General features: G+C 44.9%; 1 protein-coding gene across 5 annotated transcripts in view; it reads left to right on the plus strand.

The window, feature by feature from the left end:
- The window catches only part of Pitrm1 (pitrilysin metallepetidase 1), a 32,037-nt gene that overhangs the window by 4,379 nt on the left and 9,319 nt on the right, over positions 1-18,339 (plus strand). For 3 of the 5 annotated variants that reach the window (XM_006516509.3, NM_145131.1, NM_001360106.1), the window contains exons 3-20: positions 134-240; positions 682-833; positions 2,854-2,968; positions 3,052-3,148; positions 4,042-4,202; positions 5,262-5,388; positions 5,656-5,744; positions 6,855-6,983; positions 7,530-7,643; positions 8,102-8,198; positions 9,453-9,587; positions 10,876-11,014; positions 12,491-12,607; positions 14,850-14,982; positions 16,164-16,284; positions 16,399-16,475; positions 16,700-16,865; positions 18,102-18,202. In XM_006516509.3, the coding sequence (XP_006516572.1) occupies positions 134-240; positions 682-833; positions 2,854-2,968; positions 3,052-3,148; positions 4,042-4,202; positions 5,262-5,388; positions 5,656-5,744; positions 6,855-6,983; positions 7,530-7,643; positions 8,102-8,198; positions 9,453-9,587; positions 10,876-11,014; positions 12,491-12,607; positions 14,850-14,982; positions 16,164-16,284; positions 16,399-16,475; positions 16,700-16,865; positions 18,102-18,202 (2,177 nt within the window). The remainder of the gene's footprint in view (positions 1-133; positions 241-681; positions 834-2,853; positions 2,969-3,051; positions 3,149-4,041; positions 4,203-5,261; positions 5,389-5,655; positions 5,745-6,854; positions 6,984-7,529; positions 7,644-8,101; positions 8,199-9,452; positions 9,588-10,875; positions 11,015-12,490; positions 12,608-14,849; positions 14,983-16,163; positions 16,285-16,398; positions 16,476-16,699; positions 16,866-18,101; positions 18,203-18,339) is intronic. The other 2 variants (XR_003950477.1, XR_003950478.1) reach the window with 1 other exon arrangement.

Genomic DNA, 18,339 nt, shown 5'->3' on the forward strand with positions numbered 1-18,339 from the left:
CCAGTCAGCATGGCTTACTCGGGAAGTTCCAGAGCAGTGAGCATGCGCACACACAAGAAAAGCTGATGCTCCTATCCTGGCGTATTGAGTGAGTCGTGCTGCGTAAGTCTGCTCACAGTCACCTTCTCCTCAGGTCACTCCTGTCCCCGAGCTGTTCCTGACAGCCGTGAAGCTCAGCCATGACAACACGGGAGCCAGATACCTGCACCTGGCAAGGGAAGACAAGAACAACTTATTCAGGTGTGTGCTCCTTTTAGGAGTGTGTTCTTCCATGTCTCCATCTAGCACCCCTCCCATGCAGCCTAAAAGGGGAGGGTAAAACAGGCCTTGCCGGGCATGGCAACTCGCCAGGAAACCCAGTACTAGGGAGGCAGGAGCAGGAGCATTGCTGCAAGTTCCAGGCAGTGCTAGGTTACATAGTGAGTTCCAGGCCAGAGTAGGCGGCAGTGCGAGAATATTTCCACTTCTCCCTCTCTTCCCAAAGAGGAAGATCTATGGATTCGTCTAAAGATTCTCTCGTGTAGATACATTGAAATTTTTCAGTATGACTCGGTGATTCGTACATGATAGATGCATTTTATTAAAAGATTGTGGTGTGAGAATGATTGTTTTTATTGATTCAGGGTGGCCCCGGGTTCAGGAATTCCTTGTCACCTGTTCACTCTCTTTCCTGTCCCTCAGTGTGCAGTTCCGCACAACCCCAATGGATAGCACTGGGGTCCCACATGTTCTCGAGCATACGGTCCTGTGCGGCTCTCAGAAGTACCCGTGCAGAGATCCTTTCTTCAAAATGCTCAACAGGTCACTGTCCACATTTATGAATGCCATGACAGGTAAGAAGACACTATTGCATATGCCAGCAAGATTTTGCTGAAAGGACCCTGATATAGCTGTCTCATGTGAGGCTAGGCCAGTGCCTGGCAAATACAGAAGTGGATGCTCACTGTCATCTATTGGATGGATCACAGGGTCCCCAATGGAGGAGCTAGAGAAAGCACCCAAGGAGCTAAAGGGGTCTGCAACCCTATAGGAGGAACAACAATATGAACTAACCAGTACCCCCCCAGCTCGTGTCTCTAGCTGCATATGTAGCAGAAGATGGCCTAGTCAGCCATCATTGGGAGGAGAGGCCCTTGGTCTTTCGAAGATTATATGCCCCAATACAGGGGAATGCCAGGGCCAGGAAGTGGGAGTGGGTGGGTTGGGGAGCAGGGGGGGGGGGTCGGGGGGTAGATAGGGGACTTTTGGGATAGCATTTGAATTGTAAATGAAGAAAATAATCTAATTAAAAAATTGTTTAAAAAAAAAAACCATGTTTTGGGGAATTTGGAGAGATGGCTCAGCGGTTAAGAGCACTGACTGCTCTCAGTTCCCTGTAACCACATGGTGGCTCATAGCCATCTGTAGTAGGACCTGATGCCCTCTTCTGGTATGTCTGAAGAGAGCAACAGTATACTCATAGAAATAAAATAAATAAATAAATCTTTAAAAAATAAAAGAAAGAAGGAAGGAAGGAAGGAAAGAAAAGAAAAGAAAAGAAAAGAAAAGAAAAAGAAAGAAAAGAAAAGAAAAGAAAAGAAAGAAAGATAGATGATGTTTGGTCCATCAGACACCAGTAGATAAATTATTTTCTAGGAACAAGAATAGACTTAATGTTGTACAATATTTTTTAAAATTATATTTCCTTTATATCCCAACTGCAGTTTCCCCTCCCTCCTATCCTCCTAGTCCTCTCCCTCTATCTCCCCCAACTCTCCTTCAGCAACTCCTCCTCTGTCTCCCTCCAGAGCAAGGCTGTCCTGGGTGGATAGCAGTCAGCCATGGCCTATCATATTAGGTTGTAGAAAGACTAGGCTATTAAGGCTAGAAGAGGCAACCTGGTAGCAGGAGAGGGTCCCAAAAGCAGGCAGCAGAGTCGGAGCAGCCTGTGCTCCCACTGTTAGGAGTCCCACAATAAGATCAAAGCTACAAAACTGTATCATATGTGTGAAGGGCCTAGGTCAGTTATCGGTCCTCACACTAGGTGAAAGACGTTAGAAGCTGAATTGTTTTAGGAAAGATTATTGATTAGATTATTGAAATGGACAAACTAGGGGCTGTCAAGATGGCTCAGTTGATAAAGTGCTTGCCCCCCAAGCATGAGGACTCACGTTTAGAATGCTAGCACCCATGTGAAAGCCAGGTAGACTGGCGTGTCCTTACAATCCTAATGTAGGAGAGGTGGAGGCAGAAGGACCCTTTGTCTTTTCTAGCTGGTCTAGCTGAAGTGGCGAGCTCCAGGCTCAGCAGAATACCCCGAGTCAAAATATAACGTGGACAGTCATTGGCAAAAGTATCAGCATCAACCTGTGGCCTCCACATTCACACAAGCTCCCGTGGACATGCACCTAAGCATGCCGAACATGTCCACACTTACACACGTGCACGCACAGTTAACAAGTATGTAAATGACATCCGGAGTCTTAGAACGATGGTCTGGCAGTGTTTCCAGTAAAGTTCAGAACAACGTTAGGGCTGGCCCTGCAGGCTCTACAGTGTCGTGATTGGTGTACGTATAGCTTACATTAGGTCAGCTGCTCAAGCTTCTATCAGTTAAACAAGTCAAGCAGCCAATCAAATCAAAGCATAGAGAAGGTGACTGCAGAGTTGGTGCTGATGTCTGTTGTTTGAGACTTTGGGATTTGGGAAAGGCTGAGGCTTGGAGTGATGAGCAGAGTGGAAATAATGCATGTGTGGCTTCTGCTTTCACCGGAGGGAAATACTTACTGAAGGAAGCCAACCAGTGAGACTTGAAAGTAATGAGTTTCTGCAGGCGTCTCGGATTTCAAACTCTCGCGCTTCATTTCTTCCCAGCCAGCGATTACACGATATATCCGTTTTCCACTCAAAATCCCAAAGATTTTCAGAACCTCCTCTCCGTGTATTTGGATGCAACTTTCTTCCCCTGCTTGAGGGAACTGGACTTCTGGTACGTAATGATCACTTACAGGATTCGTGCTTCGGTCGTCTGCCCACCACCATGGTTTATTTACCCAGTTCTCATTTGTGTAGGCAGGAAGGATGGCGTCTGGAGCATGAGAATCCCCGAGACCCTCAGACGCCCTTGATCTTTAAGGGGGTCGTCTTCAACGAGATGAAAGGGGCATTTGTAAGTGTTCTGCTGCATGAAGATGATCTCTTAAAGAGATCTGTACATTTGTGTGTAGCATGTTCATGCATGAGTGCGGCCTTTAACATGCCGCGTGCATGTGCAGGCCAGAGGGCAGCTGGAGGTGTTGTGTGCTCACCTTCTACTGGGCTCTCCTGTTTTTCACACGAGGCAGTCTGGCCCGTGATTCCGTGGAGCGTGTCCTTTTCCCCACCTCCTCTCTTGCTGTGGGAGTGCTGAGCTTACAGTGCATCGCTAACACGCTCAGCTTCATGCGTGTACTGCGGGTTTGAACCCAGGTCATCCATGCTTATACTTTAACCACTGAGCCCTTTGTTAGCCCACCTTTGTTAAGTTTTGAAATGTGTGTGTGCTTGCAATATAGGAGACCTGTTGTTACTTACTCTCCTCACCTCCCTCCTTAAACTATCTGAAGTCAATACTGTGATAGAAGGGTGGGTCTGGTTTCATGCTACGTGATCTGGAGTGGGACAGCCTCCCCTGGCCTGGCCTGCTCTTCCAGAAGTACATGGGGTCGTTCATCAACTCCAAGGTACTCTGATTCCTGTGGCCTCTTTGAATAGCAAACTTGTTATCCTTTAGACTCTATTTGGTATCATTTTGGTCGTGAGACTCTATGATAGTAAGTGACATCTTTTTGACTGTGGACCAAGGAATTCTTGCTCATCTATCCTTATCCCACCATTACTTTTCTCTCTGACTCAGCTGGGCAGTTGATGAAAGACAAACTGCGCAGTTAAGAGAGCCAGTCCTCAGGTCCCAGCCACAGATCATGAGTAACTTGAATGTGAAGTTAGACTGCACCTGTGCAGCTAGGGGGTGGCCTTTGATTGACAAGTATTTTCATTAACTGATTTATTTTCGATTTCAAGACAGACAATGAGAGGATATTCTCCCAGCACCTGCAGAACAAGCTGCTTCCTGACCACACCTACTCCGTGGTTTCTGGAGGGGACCCACTGTGCATCCCGGAGCTCACGTGGGAACAGCTGAAACAGTTCCACGCTACTCATTATCACCCAAGCAATGCCAGGTAGTGTTGGGTGTAGAGGTTTGGTGGTAGATCAGTCGATAGTTGACCTGTATGCATTCTTACATCAAGTGATATATGGCTTCAAATTTAGTGAAGAGGCATATGCTGAACAGATCCATAGCTCTGGGTGAGACTGGAGTGTTTAGTTTACCTACAGACCATTGTAAATACCAACAGCTATAACTCTCAGGTGGCAGTGTTTAGTGGTCACAAACCACCTTTAAAGTCACCTCTGCTGGAGTCCCAGTTCCGTATCCTGGTCTGTGTCAAGGCCATCTTATGCATAGATTGTGAATGGTAGTGTCCACTCTGGGACGATTGTTCACCATACTCATGAAGGCTTCTGTTGTCTTTGGCAGAAATGAACTTTATTTTTGTTGTTGTTATTAGTTTTTGTGTGTTTTGCGTGTGCTTGCATATGTTTCAGCAGGTTGGTTTTGTGTTGTTTTATTTTTTGAAACAGGGTTTCACTGTGTAGGTCTGGCTAGTCTCAAGTTCACTATATTGATCAGGTGGCCTCAAACTCAGACACATCCTCCTGCTTCTGACTTCTCTAAGTGCTGGGATTAAAAGCATCTGCCACCATACCTGGCTGATAGTTGAACTTTAAATGATAGCTCTGATAGGAAAGACAGATGCCTCTGGTATGTGTAGTCTTTTTTACTGATGGTTACTGATGGTAAGTATAGTGCATTAAAAACATGTAATCTAGTCATTGTAGCCTGAAGTTGAGGTTTTTGAAGTCCCTTATTTTGGGCTGTCAATCTTAGTTACATTCTTATATACCTTGCCTGTCATGGGAACTCATTTGGCTTCTGCAGTGCCTTTATAGCAGGTGAAAAATAAAGCTAAATAATTTTCGTTTCGTTTAACCAAATCTTCCTGCTTGCTCTGTGTAGTTAAGACTGCCTTAAAACCAAAATGTAGTCCTATATGCATTTGATATTTATGGGAAGATCAGCTGGCATATCCTGGTACCCTCCATGTCATGCAAAAGCCTTGGGTGTTCATTGGTGCCCATCTCACGCTAGTGAGTGCTGTGTTCCCTGGACTTTATAGGTTCTTCACTTATGGCAATTTTCAGCTGGAAGGACACCTGAAACAAATTCACGAAGAAGCCCTGAGTAAATTCCAGAGATTGGAGCAGAGTACAGCAGTGCCTGCCCAGCCGCACTGGGATAAGCCTGTGAGTGTCCCGCCAGCTTTTATCGGTGTGTCCCTCATGCCTGTTAAATGGACTGAAGCGCAGACTGGGACTGTGTAGTACTGTGTACTGTGTACAATGATGGTTTGGGAAGTTGCCCTGGGCTGCACAGTAAGCTTTTCAAGACTGAGAGCGTGATTATTGGTAAAAGCTGACTTCCTGCCAAGTGTGTGCCACTTCCAGATAATCTGCGGTTGTTTAATACCCTTTGTGCTCTGTGCCTGCCTGAAGTGTCACATCATTTTGCAGAGGGAATTCCATATAACATGTGGCCCAGATTCACTAGCTACGGAGACTGCCAAGCAGACAACTGTCAGCGTTAGCTTCCTCTTACCGGAGTAAGTATTTGTTGTAAAATTTATTCTTGAGAGAAGAATAAGGAAATAGACAGATTAGAAGGCTAGGTAATTCTCCGGGGCTAATGTGATGAACAGGTGGGAGGGTTAAAAAAATCAAGTAAGTTTTAAGAATAAAGAACAAATATCAAGGTTTTAATAACATCAGAAGTAGGGTTGGGAAAAGAAATTTTGCCAGCCAATTAGAGACAAGGTTTTTTTTTTTTTAATTATATACACACACACATACATACACATTTTCTCTCTCACATACAAATACACAAGCAAACATACACATACATAAATACACACATACAGACACACAAACACACACATACACACATTCATACACACACACATATGCACACAGACACACACATACACACATTCATACACACACACACATACATTCACATGGCCTCTACAGTTCAGTCTGGCTTGGAATTGCCTATGTAGCCAAGGCTAACCTTGAACTTCTCCCTGCCTCTACCTCTCAAATGCTGTGAGTAAGTGTGTGACACCACTCCCGGTCTTTAATGCAGTGCTGGGAAGTAAACCCAAGCTTTCAAGCATGCCACGGCCAGCGAGTACCCTACCAACTGACCCACATTCCCTTTCCTACTCAGAAGATATTACTGTTAATTAATTAGGTAGTATTAAATGCTTCCAGAAAATAGACTGGTTTTAATTGTTTAGCTTTTGGGTCCGGGTGGGAGGAGGAGCAAAGGTCATGCCAGGAATAAGTATCGGCTTCTGTGACGTGTGTGTGTGTGTGTGTGTGTGTGTGTGTGTGTATACAACTACAAATGCACATGTGTGCATGCACACAAATTTTTAAAGAAGAAAATATGCCACTACTGCCAAGGATGGATCTGCGGGACATGGGAAGTGTGGGGAGACTGGGAGGGGCGGAGGGAGGGGAAACTGCCATCAGGATGTAACATTTGAGAGAAGAATAAAAAATTAAAATGTTTGTGTGTGTGTGTGTGTGTGTGTGTGTGTGTGTGCGCGCACACACACACACACACATATATATGGATAGCTACTAGGAGATTTTTTTTAACGTTCTCTTCCTACCATCTGACCATCACTTATATCGCCCCCTCAATGAAGTATCACTGACACATTTGAAGCCTTCACCTTGAGCCTTCTGTCCTCCCTCCTGATTGCTGGACCCAACTCCCCCTTCTACAAAGCTTTGATCGAGTCTGGACTCGGCACAGACTTTTCTCCTGATGTTGGGTAGGTTAGTTGTATTCATTTGGTTGTATTTGATTAGTTTGACATAACCAAGTAGGATTCAATGTAGGTGGTGGGTTGGTTTGATTTAAATTGACATGAGTAATTTAGTTAATTTGATTGACTGATTTGTCCAGATAGCCTTGGCATTTTCAGTCCCCCTGCCTCAGCCTCTGGAGTAACTGGGATTATAGTCCCACATGTGGTCCAAGGCCTGGATTTATTGGTCTTTTACATTAATACCACTTGCTTTGGGTTTTAAAATTCATATCATTAAGCATTCCTTAAGAGATTAAGGCATTGTAAAACAGCAGTTTATTGTTTGTAGAATTATTTTATCATAACATAAAAGGTTAGGTAGGACTGACTTATTTAAAAAGGTGAGTGTGCATTTGACTAGCTACATACAGGAGGCAAGTGCCTGAGACCATCGGTTTAACGCGTTCTCTAGTGAGACGTGATGTAAAAGCCTTCAGTCCTGATGTCAGTAGAGTACATCCCAAATGACAGTGCTTGGGTTTTGATAGTCTGCCTCTTTCTGCTTTCTAGATATAATGGCTATACACGGGAGGCTTACTTCAGTGTCGGGCTCCAAGGGATCGCAGAGAAAGATGTCAAGACGGTCAGAGAGCTCGTAGACAGGACAATCGAAGAAGTTATAGAGTACGTGTGTGTGTGTGTGTGTGTGTGTGATGACAGCCTGCCCCTGCTTCCACCCTTCCTTCATGAGTGCTCTGTGGGAAGGAGACTGAGCCATCTCTACCACTAGCCTCTTGATGTCCTGGGACGTGTGTTGGTTCAATTTAGTACTTACGTATTTGAGTTTTATCCTGGATTTCTTTCTGGCACAGATTGATGGAGTGGTGTGACATTTTCATGTATTTCTATGATTCGTCCTTATTTTTCTTTCTCATCATCACCCCACTCCTTGCTGTCTTTCTTTTTCCAACATGCGCACACGTGTGTGTGTTTGTGTGTGTGTGTGTGTGTGTGTGTGTGTATAATATATCACTTGTGTAATCGTCTCATTATTGCCTCTGCCACCGTGTGCCTCTGAAACCTCTCTCTGTTTCAGCATCTCATTTATTAATTTGGGTGTCTCATTTTTTTTTTTTTTTTAGGAAAGGATTTGAAGATGATCGGATTGAAGCTCTGCTTCATAAAATCGAAATTCAAACGAAGCATCAGTCAGCCAGCTTTGGCCTGACCCTGACGTCAGTACGTGATCTTCTCACCACCACTGCTTTCCCTTCTGTGTTGTGTATTGTTCCTTCTTTCTTTTTATTTTCTTCTTTTTAAATATTTTAGACAAGATTCTGCCATGTCGCTGTGACGGCTCTAAGCTTAGTTGTCCCTTAGCCTCCTGGTTGCCAGGGTTACAGGCATGCACGACAACGACCTTACCAGAACTGTGGTTCTTGACAGCACTGAACATACTGGCTAATACTAACAATTGATTTTCTTCTGAGTCTTGAAACTTCTTCTATCCTGAATCAAATACAAATATACTTTTGATTTAGTTTTATTTTTTATTCGTTTTAAAGATCTTTTAAAAGTGTGTGTGTATGAGTGAATGCTTATGAGAATTTATGCTCACTGTGCATTCAGGAGCCGCTAGGGGCCAGAAGAGGGTATTTGATTCCCTGGGAACCAAACATGGGTCCCCGCAAGAACAGTAGCTTTCCTTACCACTGAGCCGTCTTGCCAGCCCTTTTTTGTTATCTTTCCATTAGCTTGCTTAATTAGCTGATTGTTTTGTTTTCTTTTATCGGCTTGGGTGTGTATATGTAAGTGTGCAGGCATATGTGTGTATGAAGAAATGTGTGTATGTGTATCTGGGTGTGTATGTGGAGGCTGGAGGGCAAGCTCAGATATTGCATCTTAGCTGCTGTCCACTATTTTTTTTTCCTCAAGACCGGTCACTCACTGGCTTCTCATCTCATAGGCAAGGTTGACTGGACCGTGAGCCATAGGTGCTCACCTGTCTCTGCCTTCCCAGCATGCATCACTGTACTTGGCTTTTTTTCTTCTTTATGTGGGTTCTGAAGATCACACGAAGATGGATGTTTTTGCAGAGCAAGCACTTCACCAACCAAACTATCTGACCAGCACCTTAATTGGATATTTAGGAATATTATATTTTTATATGAAATAGATGTATTTATACAGCTAACATATTATGTATCAAAAACAAAATAGAATTAATAGGCCTCTCTCCAAACAAGTAATGACTTAAAATTTTTGTTATAAACCGTTATGTCTTAGGGCAGGGCAGTAATAGGGATTAAACACAGGGCCTTGAACATACCAGAAAATTGCTATCTCGAGCCTTTAACCATGCAGTTTTTAAGTGGAAAGTGGTATCATGACAGACTGTCATGCATCTTATGTTTGTGGGGGAGGGGAAGGGGCCCAGCCTAGCTTTTCTGAGGTGATAACAGTGCATCCTGTATCTAAAATTCTTTGTTCTAGTATATAGCTTCTTGCTGGAACCATGATGGGGACCCTGTGGAGCTCCTGCAGATTGGAAGTCAGCTGACTAGATTTAGGAAGTGCCTTAAGGAAAATCCAAAATTTTTACAAGAAAAAGTAGAACAATATTTTAAGGTAAGAAACTTAGAGAATCTGTCATCTGTAACTTGGTAGTTAGATTTTAAAATATTGAAAAATGTGACATTGCAAATTGTGAAATCAAGATCTTAGTCTATGTAAGTGGTTTCTGTTTATAGATTTTTTTATATGTTTGTATGTTCCTATGTTTGTAATAAGAAATATGGGTACATATACAACTTAAATCCTATTTTTGAGATTATAGTGCAAGTTCAGTACTTAGTTACAGTAAATGCATGTATAGAATGAATTATTTGATGCTTATTTGCCTGCTTTTAGCAAGTTGTGCTTACTGTCTGTTTTCTCGTATACTCTACTTAATTACAGAGTGTCACAGTGACCTATTTTGAAAGCTTTCTTGTCATAATTGCCATGATTTGGGGCAAGGAATATAATAATTTGACCTATGACTTTTCTGTGTTCTATATATATCCACCCCTGACACACTTTGATTGATTTGAGCCCTGGCATACACTCAAGCTAGCTTTGAACTTTCAACCTTCCTGCCTCTGCCTCCTGGGTGTTGAAATTACAGATAAGCACCATCACTTGTAGCTGTTGTGAGTTCTGACTGGACTCTAATCCACTCCCCTCTCCTTGTAGAGTTACAATTGAGCATCGTGTATATATGCTCACCTGGTGAAGGAAATAACAAAAGCATTTTAAGAACACATTCTTTATATTTGTTCAATGTCAGTTTTGTCCGTGTAACTTATAAGCCAGTAAGTTGTTAGTTTCGTTCCCGAGGTGGATGGGGTGGCACTTGCCTGGGGTCCCAGAGCTAGGGAAGCAGACGCAGGGCGATCAGGAGTCAAAGGTTATCCCTGTCTCTGGTTAAGTTTGAGGCCATCCTGGGCTATCTGAGACCCTATCTCAAAACAACAAATGAAAAATTGTAGTTCTAGCCTTTCAGGAATTTATACTGCTAGATAAAAATCAATTTTTAAGTTGCCTTAACTTTTATGTAATTCAAGATATTAGAAAGTGCAGGTTTTCTTTATAATCAAGATGTGCATTTTGGGAAACCCAGGGATTAGAGTAGGCCTGATTGCAGAGCCAGTGTCTATGGCTCATGTACTGACCAGAGAACAGTCTGCTTGTGAGGGTTCCTATGGCCTGCATGGCCCTAGCTGCCAAACAGCCCTAATGAAGTTCTCATCATTGGGAAGGTGGATAAGCAGAACTGTAAGCCCAAGTCACGCTGCTCTCGGATGTTTAATTTGTTCAGATCTAGTGTCTCCTAATCGTGTTTTAAAATGGGTTGTTGTTGCCATGGTTCCCATAGAACAATCAGCACAAGCTGACTTTATCCATGAAGCCAGACGACAAGTATTATGAAAAGCAAACTCAGATGGAGACAGAAAAGCTGGAGCAAAAGGTGAATTCTCTCTCCCCGGCGGACAAGCAGCAGATCTACGAGAAAGGTCAGAGGGATTCGGGGTGACTTACCTGGTTCGATGTGTAGGAGGGATCCGATTTGTATGACTGGCTTGATGTTCCTTGGGCATGAACTCGGGGCACTGTGCAAGCGAGCAAGGCAAGTGCTGCCCCTCACTCAGCTCTGTCTCCAGCCTTGCACTGTTGATTCTGAGATGATGTCTTGACACTGGCCCTGAACTTTGCATCTCCCTGCCTCTGGGTAGCTGGGATTACAGGCTTGTGCCTCTCAGCCTGGAAACACTGTTAGTTTCATCAGTTGTTCTCAATCAAAGGCCACTGTGTGCACCTTCCCCTCCACCACCATGACCCAAGAAGAGCAATGCTTGACAATAGGACATTTTGGCTTGCTTTAAAGGCCCATATCAGTCTTAAATGCATGTGCATCCTCTATCCTCCATGCAGCCCCAGTGAACTTTTTACTCCTGATAACTACAGGAAAGGTATTTTTGAACACAAACAGACTTCAGCTATGTCAAATGGGTTCCAACCGTGACATTTGGCCATATCAGAAAATTGACACTCCAGTTCATTTACTTATAGCAGCTCATAGTTCCAGACTATAGGAGGGAAGTTAGGGTGACAGGGAAGTGCAACAGCTATCACACCCATCCAGAGTCAAGATGAGAGTGCAGAGCGTACTCGCATGCCCACTTGCCTGTGCTCGACTAGCTTTCTTCCCTCTTAGGCAGTTCAGAGCCCAACTCAGGAATGGTGGCACCTACATTCAGGGTAGGTCTTCCTACCTCAGTTAACTCAAGACAATTCATCACAGACATTCCCAAGGCATCCTGGTCCAGGTGACTCCAAGTTGAAGGCTGAAGTAGGGCAGTAACACAAGACATTAATGATAACACTCACATTACAGAAGGTATGTTTCCTGTACACATGCTCTGCAGAGCCCCTTTAAAGTGGGCACAGCACCGGTGCCTTCAATGGTTGTTTCACGCAGTGGGGTTCTAAATCATGTGATTCAGTATTTGGAAATTTTATGAGTTAAAGTCGAGGCAGAAAATGCCTGGCGATAGGCGAAGGCTTATTAGGGTTAGTAGTCAGTGTCGGACTGGCATGGAAGACGAAGCCCTCACCACAGGGACCTTGTGCTTTGAGGAAGGGAAAAGAAAAGTAGCTGAGTGTTTCAGTTATTGACTATGAGTGTACACAGCAAGGAGCACTGGGGTGCCAGGGTAGCTGCAGCATCTTGCAGTGATATCGCTTTGCCTAGGCGTGGTGCGGCAACTGCAGAATCTCGCAGTGATACCGATTTGCCTAGGTGTGGTGCGGCAGGTCCCTTAGCCACTATGATGATCACGTCCTCCTACCTTGGCTCAGAGTGGCTCCTGTTGGATCTTGGATAATGCAGAAAGCATATCCAGACCTGACAACCCTAAACCTCACAGGCGGGTTCCTTTGGGTTTTGTTTTCACTTTTCGTTTGTTTCTTATCTGTTTTTTGCACTTTAGGTTTAGAACTACAGACGCAGCAAAGTAAACATCAAGACGCCTCCTGCCTCCCAGCATTGAAAGTCTCGGACATTGAGCCCTCCATGCCTTTCACCAAGCTTGACATCGGCCTTGCAGGTCATCATCAGGCCATTCCCATGGGGGCCTGGCTTCTGGGACTGTGTTAAATAGCAGTTTGTCATGTGTCAGATGTTCTCCAGAAAACATCTCAATGAGCAACCTGTTTGTAGAGCTCTGCTGTTTGTATGCCTTGCAAATGATTATTGCTTGGTTTGTATGTGCAGGTATATATGCATGTGTGTGTTATGTGTGCGTGTGTGTATGTGTTTGTGTGTGTCTTGGCCAACGGCCAGTCTTAGGTTTAATTCTTCAGGTGCCATCTACCTGCCCTCACTGGTGCTTGGGGTTTTGCAGTCCAGCCAGGTTGTACGTGGAGAGAGACACCTGTCTCCATTCCCAGCTCAAGGCTTACCAGTGTGTACCTCCACTCCTGCCCTCCCCCCCCCCCTTTTTTTTAAGTAGATTGTGAGGATCAAACTCAGGCCCTTGTTTTCACTGAGCCTTTCCCAGTCCTTGGGAATTATTTCAACTTTAGTGAGGACAGATCCTGTGAGTAGATTTGAGGGCATCAGGGCCATTCCCTGCTCCTGGAATCAGGTGAGGGTGTGAGTTAGCCCGAGGTTGAATTCAGAATGGCTTTTGTAGGAATCTTCCAAGCCCTTACGGCCAGCTACCTCTTTAACTTGGCTGTTACCATTGAAGTGGGTGTGGTGGGAAAAGGCCTGGAGTGCTCTTGACCTCCCGCTTCACTGCTTCCGGGATTTCAGGCTTGCTTTGTGGCTGGTGGCATGAGACACCGTTATCTCTATGAGAGCATTTTCCTGGAAAATGATAGGTTTTTTAATTCAGACCAGGGTTGGGCTTCAATGTGCAGCTGTGGAGGCTAGGATGGGATTTGATTTGATCTGATTTGATATGAACTGAGAGTCTCCTGTATGCTAGGCAAGCACTTGGTGACAACCCCAGGCTAGGTACACTGTTTCCGGTGAGGCATCTCCAACCTGCCTTGCATATTTTAATGGTGATTATCTCACGTGTCATGTCGGATACATTTGTAATAGATTTGTGTATGCAGCTGAGAGAGAGTGTGTGTTTCTAGAAATTGGGGAATGTTTTGATCTTTTAATCTACAGGCTCTTTTTATTTTTCCATTTTCATATGTGTGTGTGTGCACGCATACATGTATGTGGGAATGTGTGGGAACGTGTGTGCATGTCGAGGTTGGTATTGGGAACCATTCTCCACTGACTTCGTGCATTGTTTATTAAGGCAGGGTCTTTCAACCCAGAGTTGAGCGCTAGGACTACTCTTGCTAGACAGCCTTTTCTGGGGACTCCACCCTTCACAGCTAAAACTGCAGGCGGGCTGCTATGCCCATGTGGCATTTTACATGTCTTGTCTGCCTGGAGATCCAAACTCTGGCTCTCACGCTTGTGAGGCAGGAACCTTACCTACCGAGTAGTCACCCAGCCCCTCAGATATTTTATTTAGAAGTAAATCTCATTAAGTGTCTCTAATAAGTTTCTATTTCTTTAATAGGGACAATAAATCAGTCATCAACCAGTGCTTCCATTCAGTTTCCATACAGTGTAGGGCACTGTGCTAGGTGGAGATCTATAAAATAGAATCAAGAAAGCCCAAGGACATTGAGGGCTTGTGGAGTACAGGGCATTACACACTGCTCCTGAAGGGTAAGGGGGCTCTGCTGCGGCAGACCAACAGCGTGTAGAGGAGACGCTGCGATGGAGTCAGGTGTTGTGAGCATGTTCGTCCACGCAGACCTAACTGTGCTGAGGAAGGGAAGCGCTCAGTAGCGGGCTCAGTTACAGGTGAGACCGACGCTGAGATGCTGCTGAAGTGAGCTGTGAGGTCAGAAAGACAGGATCCTTCTCCATGTCGGTGCTTCAGCGAGCAGGGATGCCCTTCCGCTGCAAAGGGTTTCGGTTTCATACCGATATGAAAGTGCAGCGGGAAACCCTGTATCAGCTGCTGGAAATGAGCAGTACATTTCTATGTTCCTCCGAGCTTTACGCTTTCATCCTTGACAAGCAGTAGCGTGATTCCTTATATGCTAAGAATGACTAGGGGCTGGGGGTGTAGCTCAGTTGGGAGAGAACTTGTCCAGCATGCGAGGGCCCTACCTGTAATCCCAGGAAGAAAAGTCGAGACTTCAAGGAGATCCTGCGCCAAAACATGCAGTGTGGGAGCAGCCTTGGTACATGAGACCTGATTTCAAACAAGACAACAAAGGAATTGAAAGTTGATTAATTAAACCAAGAGCACTGCTTCTGTGTTCCAGCTGGAGACATCCCTGTGCAGTACTGCCCACAGCCCACCAACGGCATGGTGTATTTCCGAGCCTTTTCCAGTTTAAACACGCTGCCGGAGGACCTGAGGCCCATTGTGCCTCTCTTTTGCAGCGTGCTGACCAAGTGAGTTGTGGAACGCAGTAGATGCACAGCTGAGCTGCTCAGCATGTTTTCATGGTGTGTGTGTGTGTGTGTGTGTGTGTGTGTGTGTGTTTCTGTGTGTTCTTTATGTATTTGTGTTCATGCCCTCCCAGGAAGTCTCGTAAACTTAGTGTTGTCACAGTGTGCACAAGCTACTCTCTTATAGTCTTATTTTCTTATCATAAATAATGTTACAGTATGAATCCATGGAAGGAATAATACTTACGAAGGCATCTGTTCAGATGAATCGCCAAGGATCTTGAAGAAAGGGGAATATACTTAGGAGATAGGAGCAATTCAGCGTAAGGAGTAGCTGCAGCTTGAGGGTGTCTTTGCAGAGCTTGGTGGACAGCGAACTCTGTCTGCTTCTCTGCAGAGCTGACTGCAGCAGCTGCTTTCCCCTGCCAGGCCAGCGTGTGGCTAGGTTTGGAATTGTGCGTTGAGTTTTTCTGGACAGTGGCAAACTGAGAAGGAGCAGCTGCGGGTTTCCTCTGTTCTTATAGGACAATAAAGAGAAACCAGGGCTGGGACATGGCCCAGCTGAGGACTAGATTGCAATGGAAAATGTCCCTGACCTTTGGGACATTCAGTCCCCATTCTGTCCCCATTCTCAGCCGTTTCAGTAACTGCCAATGTTTGCCCTTTTAAACCAGTTTTCATGCCCCTCACAGTCTTCCTCTGGGCTCAGATAATAATGTTTCTTCTAGACATATCAGCACACAGAATTTCTACATGTTTTTCTAAGATAACTCCCACCCCATTGCCCGATATTTGAGCAAATGACGCATGTGTGAGCATATTTAGGAGGAAGAAAGTACTCGTAAAAGACGTACAAGCTAAAGGCTGGGAGATCACGTTCAGCCTGATATCTTTACTAAGGGGCACTAACTAGCTACTGAAGCCTTTAGCTAGGGTCCTGAGCACTGAACATGAGTTCCGAATGGAGAAATGGCTTCGTACCTCTGGGAGAGGGCACATGAGCTATGTAGAGAGTTAATGCCAGCATGCTTTCAAAACTGCAAAGTGTACAGGACGGATGGAGAATTGTGGCTATTGAATTAGCATACAATAAACTGTGCGTTTGAAAATGGTAGGCACAGATGCTAACTCGGGTGCTACCCAGATGGGCTCCGGTAAACTCGGGTATACTTCTTGTTCATCAGGCTGGGTTGTGGCATCCTTAACTACAGAGAGCAAGCCCAACAGATTGAGCTCAAGACAGGAGGCATGAGTGTCACGCCCCATGTGCTCCCTGACGACTCACAGCTGGATACCTACGAGCAGGTAGGTACCCCTTCATGCTCCGTCATGATGTAGTCAAAGGCTTGTTTCCAGGGTGTCCTCGTTTTTAATGGTACCCTAATTAATTTTGTCTTGCATCTTTCTTTGGTGATACAGGGTGTGTTATTTTCATCTCTCTGCCTGGAGCGGAACCTGCCAGACATGATGCATCTGTGGAGCGAAATATTTAACAAGTAACTTTACTCACCCATATATTAATAAGTGAGAGTATGACATATGTAACTCTGAGATGCTTTGCCAAGTGATTTGCCTCACTTGTCAGATTCTAGTCAGATTTTACTTGTAATTCCTAAGCACACAGAAAAAAAATGGAAAGATACTGAGTTCCTCTGTAATAATTTCCCTGTGGTATCGGAGTGAAGCTGGCCCACTCTAAGACATCCCTCTTCTTCTGTAGTCCATGCTTTGAAGAAGAAGAACACTTCAAAGTGTTGGTGAAGATGACCGCTCAGGAGCTCTCCAATGGAATTTCAGACTCGGGGCATCTCTATGCAGCCCTCAGAGCAAGCAAGACACTGACACCTTCAGGGGACTTGCAGGAGACCTTCAGTGGGATGGATCAGGTGGGCACTAGCAAGGCCAGGTGCCGGTCCTGATGAGCAAGGCTTCTTGAAGTTGTTAATGTTCTCCAGTCATACACGATTCTACCTCAGAAAACTAACCTTCTAAAAGCTGGGCTTGGTGGTTTTATGCTTGGAGCCCAATGCCAAAAAGGCTGGTGGATCCCTGAGGATTGCTGGCCAGCCAGCCTAGCCTACTTGGGGAATTCCAGGCCAGTGAGAGACAGTGTCTCTTAAAAAATGTGGGTGGTTCCTGAGAAATGAAGACAAAAGATGTTCTCTGGCCTACACACACACACACACACACACACACACACACACACACACACATACACACTTGCACACATGACCATGAAAAATGCTTGTGCATGCATAACCCATACACTGGAGCCAGAAAGCTTCTAACTTAACTACTGATTTCTAATTCCCAGACTTCATAGAGGAAAGTGTTTGTTTCCTTTCTTCTTTGTACTACACAGTCCTTCAGCTTCACCCAAGCTGGTAGTTAAAACGCATGTGCACACAAATCCAGGACACATCCAGTGGCCAGTCACAACCTGTATTAGGGATGTTCGCTATGCAGTCCTGTCCAGAGAAGAAACAGACAACTGGAAACTATGAAATGACCACTGACATAAAAAATTACAGGGCGCCAAAATTATTGTTATGCTGTGCAGACATCCTTTTCTATAACTGCCAAATTCCAGAGAATCACAAGTCATACTCTGGCATTAGATATTCTCCTGCTAGCCTTATAAAATACCATAATTGAAGGTGATTTAAGGAAGAAGAGAGAGAATCTATCCTGGAAAGGCATGACATCATGAGACAGAAGCAGGGACGTATTTTCCTCTATAGCCAGGAAGCAGAGAAGAGGAAGTGGGGTGAGGCTACTAACCCTCCAAGCCCACCCCAGTGAGTTTGTATTATGTTCATGCCCTGATGGCACTCACTACCCAGAGAGTCATCTTGTGTCTTAAGCTTAGTGTTGCACATTGTGTGCATTGGGTCACATTTGCTTGTTGTGGCATACCCCCTCCAGCAAGGCTCTCCTTCCTAGGAGTTTCATAATCTCCCGAGCCATCACCCTGACCTTCCAGGAACCGAGTATTTAAATGCATCAGTCTTCGGGAGACTTTTTGATCCCAAGCACTGCGGCTGTCGGGTAAAGTCTATTTGAACTGTGCAGTATTTGGCTGTCAGTGTGGTCTGACTCAGTGTCTGCCTCCTTTGGTTCAGGTGAAGGTGATGAAAAGAATTGCAGAGATGACAGACATCAAGCCCATCCTGAGAAAACTGCCCCGGATCAAGAAGTATCTACTAAACTGTGACAACATGAGGTCGGTGTCCCGCCTGTCCCCAAACAGCTCTTAGGAGTCCCACCATTTTGTAAATTGTCATTTTTTAGGTATTTTCCATTTGAAGATGAAATTCCCTGAATTTATCTTCAAAACAGAAAGTGTGTTGGTGTAGGTGT

Source organism: Mus musculus, chromosome 13 (assembly GCF_000001635.26).
Source record: "Mus musculus strain C57BL/6J chromosome 13, GRCm38.p6 C57BL/6J".
In the NCBI taxonomy this organism is placed as follows: domain Eukaryota; kingdom Metazoa; phylum Chordata; class Mammalia; order Rodentia; family Muridae; genus Mus; species Mus musculus.